This window comes from Carassius carassius, chromosome 1 (genome assembly GCF_963082965.1).
Source record: "Carassius carassius chromosome 1, fCarCar2.1, whole genome shotgun sequence".
In the NCBI taxonomy this organism is placed as follows: Eukaryota; Metazoa; Chordata; class Actinopteri; order Cypriniformes; family Cyprinidae; genus Carassius; species Carassius carassius.
Window position 1 is genome coordinate 28,730,638 of NC_081755.1, and position 5,847 is coordinate 28,736,484.

General features: G+C 36.4%; 1 protein-coding gene across 2 annotated transcripts in view; it reads left to right on the top strand.

Moving 5' to 3' along the window:
• The window catches only part of LOC132116528 (small ribosomal subunit protein uS8), a 5,209-nt gene extending 605 nt beyond the window's left edge, over window positions 1-4,604 (top strand). For both annotated transcript variants that reach the window (XM_059525488.1, XM_059525442.1), the window contains exons 2-5: window positions 102-239; window positions 498-577; window positions 2,718-2,803; window positions 4,475-4,604. In XM_059525488.1, the coding sequence (XP_059381471.1) occupies window positions 107-239; window positions 498-577; window positions 2,718-2,803; window positions 4,475-4,568 (393 nt within the window). In that variant the 5' untranslated portion in view covers window positions 102-106 and the 3' untranslated portion in view covers window positions 4,569-4,604. The remainder of the gene's footprint in view (window positions 1-101; window positions 240-497; window positions 578-2,717; window positions 2,804-4,474) is intronic.
• Window positions 4,605-5,847: the final 1,243 nt, after the last annotated feature.

Below are 5,847 nucleotides of genomic sequence, written 5' to 3' on the forward strand. Positions count from 1 at the left end.
TAGCGTTTGGCTCGTGACCGGTGAGATGAGGCTGTGTAACGGATGTTTTAACTATATTATGTGAGATAAATCACATGGTTGTTTTTTTTCTGTCTCTGCAGGCATCATGGTGCGCATGAACGTCCTCGCTGATGCACTGAAAAGCATCAACAATGCTGAGAAACGAGGGAAGCGCCAGGTCCTCCTCAGGCCCTGCTCGAAAGTCATTGTGCGCTTTCTGACTGTGATGATGAAGCACGGTGAGTGAGGGACTTATCATCTGCTCTGTGAAGTTGACATGAGACTCTGCTCTAGTGTGTCGTGTAAAGAATATTTCATCCTTTGTCGTTCCAAACTGTTGAACCTGGACGATGTTACCTAGAATGAAAGTGTCTGTTCATACATTCACGAGAATGAATGAATGACAATTAGCATTTTTGAGAAGGCTATCCATTTTAAAGCAGTTCAGTCGTATCTAGTGAAACAAGCTGCTCAGTCTCGTCGTGTGGTCTTTGCAGGTTACATTGGCGAATTTGAGATCATTGATGATCACAGAGCCGGGAAAATTGTAGTCAATCTCACAGGGAGGCTGAACAAGGTAAGTGGGTTAATGAATTTAATATTTGAAATTATGAGAGTTGTGCGTGTAGTGACAGATAAAGGGCTTTCTTAGCCCAGTAGAACATAGCCTACTTTATTCATAAAATATAGAACTATGAGTGCCTTGTTGCTTTTATTAAACATTTACAGTGTAATGAAAATATTAATTACTTTATGAAATTGTTGTAATACTAGTTTATTGAATAGGGGTGGGAATCTTAAGGCACTTAATTATCCGATTCCAAAATTATTTTTCATCTACTTTAAAAAAAATGTTTTTTTATGAATTTACTCACTTGGAGAAAGATCAGATTTATTTTTGGATTTTATTAAAATAAAATGCGCACAAACAAAACGTTCTGCTTCGTAACATTTGTAATTAAAAAATTAGCCTACTTTTAAAATAATTAAATGGTTTTTAGCTAAATAAACCTCAAACATACAAACAAATATAAACTATATTACTACTAGTGATATTTTTTACAGAGTCAAGTCTAATACAGGCTAAACTAGGCTGCATTCACACTAATGCACTGATCCATTTCAACACTTCAGATGTTTTGTTCCATCTTTAAAACATAACTGACTGTGTTTTTATAAATTTCACTTCATAAAAGCATTTAGAGATGCCAAGTACATTTAACTTGCGTCTGTCATTGAGCTTTGTGTGTCCAATATATACGCACTCCAAATAGCATATTTTATGCCTTCGTAGAGGATTTTGGGAAAATACTGAAACCCCAACCTGATTTCTCTGTGTATATCCATCACTTATTCATCCATCGTACATTATGCACTTATATAATGTTGTGCATTTGTGTGTAAATGTGAGCAAGCATGATACAGCTGTATCTAGCGCACATAGGTGCAATTACAAACAAAACATGCCCCAAAAAAAGTCTGAATTGTGGCAGAGAGAACATTGTAATGCATTGAATATATTTGAAGTATATTTGTAATTACTTGTAAGACAAGTAAAAGAGAACGTTTATAAAGTTGTTTTTAGGGATGCACTGAATATTCGGCAACCGAAATTGAACAAGCGAAAAGGCTGAATAATGTGTACCGAACAAGGACAAACGCCATCAAACAGAGGCCCGTAATAATGCAGCATGTTGGCAGTATGAAACTATTTAAAACTATCAGAGAAAGACGCAGAAATCATTACAAGCATGGAGCACCAACAGCGAGAGACTGTTCAGTGCTGGATCACGTGTCTAATGAGAAGAGGTGATTGGTTACTGTATAATGATTGAAATCGTGAAATTACTTCAAACGATTCGTAAATAAAATGCAGAATCTGATATTTTCGAATGCACACACAAATTGCATGCATTCTGACAGGGTTCAAAGACCAAAGCGTGAGGAAAAGCTGCCAAAAAAAAAAAAAAGCAGAGAAACAAATTCCATCGACATTCATAAATGATAGTATTGTCATTCTGTAAAATAAATAAAAAGACAGTAATAACGATAATAATTATCCTACAACAGTTCTATTAATACATTTATTTTAAACATTCACTCAGTGTTCAAATTGGGATCTGGTATATACTAATGTTTTTAAAGAAGTCTCTTCTGCTGAGCTGCCTTTATTTGTACAGTAAAAATACATGTCTGTCAAGTCTCAATGGCCAAAAAATTTCACTAACTTATTTTGTTAACTTACTCTAACTAATTTTAAGTTAAATTCTGCTTTGTTGGTATAATGTCTGCTAGAATGTTACTATTATATTGTAATGTTATACAATTTTTTTATTTTGTAATTGATTTTTTTATTTGAAATGCAGAACAAAATTGTAAAAAGCACATTATCTAGTAGACCAGTGGTTCGCAAACACTGCAGGTTTTCCATGTCTCCTTAATCATACACACCTGATTCAGATCATCAGTTCATTAGTAGAGACTCAAAGACCTGAACTGGATTTGTCAGACCAAGGAGAGGTGAAAATTGTGCAGTGTTTGGGGGCCTCCAGGAACGAGTTTGGGACGATAACATAAGTGCTAGCTAACATCGTCCAGAATAGCACAAGCTAGAAAATGGTGGGATACAAGTACAGATGCACTTTTTTTTTTGACTACTGATATTATATGTGTGTCAAGCACTCAACTGTTTTCTGAACAATTTATCTGTGATGCAGTGTGGCGTTATCAGCCCACGGTTCGATGTGCAGTTGAAGGATCTGGAGAAGTGGCAGAACAACCTTCTCCCATCCAGACAGTTCGGGTGAGTAATTACCAGTACCAGTTACGAGTATTTTACTATTTTTATATTTGCTTTCTTGCGTTCACAGTAGATATGATATTGATGTGTTAAGATTTGTTTGCCAGGTGTGTACAGAATTTTCAGAGATTTTAATTTAAAATCAGCTGCATGTTCAGCAATGCATGACTATAGATATCTGACAGCTATAGCTTAGTGTCTGCAGAAGTGCAAAACTCAAATCTTGATAGGCGCAGATTTATAACATATCGAAAGGGTCGAGGAATAAAAATATGAATTTTTGCTCACATTAAGTATATTCAGTGATCTCAAAATAATGACATCAAAAGAATTTGAAATGCTTTATGGAAGAATAGTATGAATGCTTTTGCCATGATTGTTTTTTTTCTGTAGCACTTGAAGGCGGCGTCAGTGAAAACAGGCAGAGGCAATGGTAGCTTTAGCAACATTAGCCTTACAGAGTGCCAAGAAGCTCTTTCAGTAAGGCTATTTGAAAAAACAATATGAAGCACTTACTTTGTCTGGACCTGACTTTCTCACACGAAGCATTGGCATTGATCCCTCTTTCAGAATCCGTTTTTGCAAAAATACAGCATTAAAATGACTTTCATTTGTGTGGCAGTTCAGTGTAAAATGATTGGCGTGACTATTGATTTTTCTCTTCAGTAGGTTTCATTTAAAAATGAAACTAAACCACAATGTCCTTAGCAGCTCAGGTGGAGAGAGTCTATGGAGCTCCTATGTTCATTGGTGGATGCCAAAACACAACACTTACAATGCTTCTTTGGCGCTGACATTGTACATCTCCAGTAATGGTAGACTGCTGCTTGTCACTCAGGGCTGTGTCTATGCTAATAGGGCAGAGAGAGTCACAAATGGGCGGGACTTTTCCCCTATGGTGACCTAATACCTAGGGAGAAATCTGGAATCTGTTGTTCTGGGAGACCATTTATGATTTATTGGGATTATAAAAAGAGTGGGTGGATTTTTACCATAACAGGCTGGTTGTTTAAACATTGCGGCCACACAACTGTTCAAACACCTTAAAGTGATTTTTGCATAATAGGTCCCCTTTGAGCATTGCCAATTGACACGTTTTGTTTTCTTGCTGTGACCTGATTCCTGTCACTTCAGGTTGTAGTAGTCTTGTTAATAGATTTAAAGTTTTTGGACTTTAAATAGTTTTAAAGTTTAATAGATTTAAAGTTTTTGGACTTTAAATAGTGTAAAAAAAAAAAAAAAGAATCATTTTAGGAAGTCATGCTTCTCATTTGCCATCAAAATCCATGTTTGTCAACTGTGATTTGATTGACCTTTTGAGAAGTTGTTCATTGTTATGTAAAATATGTAAATTGTCTTCCTGAGCAACTGAAAGCTGGTTTCTAGCTCAGCTTGTCACCTTGAGTAGCTGGCAATGTAACCAGTTTTTATTGCTAAGGTTCTGAACAGAAGAATTGTTATTGTTAGTCAGTTATCCAGATCTTACTACGAAAACAAGTGATGCTATATTTGTGACACACGATGACTTTTCATTGCTTTGTGTTTTTTATTTTATAAAACAATCTTGCAAACATTAGGTGTGTAATACAGAATCACGTGTGGTGAGATGCATTCAAAGAGCAGCAGAATCTTGAACAGCCTGCTCATCTCTTTATCTCTCTCTATTCTCTGCAGGTTCATTGTTTTGACAACCTCTGCTGGTATCATGGACCACGAGGAGGCCAGACGAAAACACACAGGAGGAAAAATCCTTGGGTTCTTTTTCTAAAACGTGTAAAATCAACAAAAATAAACAGTCGAAGACGAGTTGTGTGCTTTGCTTTCTTAATGCATAACATGCTATGTACTCATTCACACACTAGTTAAAGAAGATCGTGGAAACAGTAGGAAACACATGATGCACACTTCCAGTGAAAACCGATGTTCTGCCAGTTCTGGTTGACACCTCTTGCTTTTTGCTGAAAGTAGTGTAATTTAATTGAGTATTGATGCTATCATAACACAAATTACACAGCTGACAGTGAAATGCAGATCTAGAAGGAAAGCCTCAGTTTGCAGAGGCTTTAAAATATTTCTGATACAATTTAACATTTGAGTGTTTTATGTCTGTTTGCCGGGAAAAAGCATGTTTATGCGAAACTCAGATTGTGACAAAAGATGCAGTGACTTCAATCACTGGCTCAGTTTTAACTTAAGTGGCAATATTTCACGTCTGGCAACTGCAAGAGGAGTGAAATGAGTGTGTTAATGGGGTTCACACTGAAATGCACATTCCTTAATGGAGTATTCATAGCTCATCGTGACTAGACTGGTTTGGAGAGAGATTGTTAAAACTGGGAGTCTGTCTGAGAGGAAAAAGACCTTGTCCTCGGCATGTGAAACAATTGGTACTTGCTTCATTCTCAGGCTGTTTGTAGTTTTAAATATCTAGATAAGTGTGTGGGGCTTTGAGGTTGTGATCTGTAGATGTTAAACTATCCACAGTAGATTTCCAAAGCTTCTGAAAGTCCTGTCTTTTTCAGTTGTGTTGGAGGGAAGAAATCTAGAACATTAGTGCTTCTCAAGCACATTTCATCACTGACTGTCCCTACATTAGAAACTTGAATTATACTTTAGTGATTCATGAAAAACAAACATTAATAAATTTAATGAGCAGACTTCATAAAAGCTCACCACTTTTTGCTTGAATGATCTTAAGCGTCGCTATCTTAATTCTGATAAAAAGTACTTTGTTCTGAGCAAAAAGTCTTGTACGTTTGCTCATTTTTACCGGCAGGGGGCGCTGTGCTGCTTTGTTTCTTAACATGAGACTGTCCAAAGAAACCCTCTTTTTGAGACCTAACCAAGTACAATCATGTTGCTGTTCTTATGTCCTGATGTGTCACACTATATAATAAAAGCCAGTCAATGCCCCTTTCAAGTACTGATGTAATCAATCATACCATTAGTCATAGATAGTCTACTTAACAGCAGCTTTTTTTTCCAACTACCGTTTAGAAAAATACGATTTTAGCATACTAACATTTTGGAAAGGTGCAGTAAAGGGT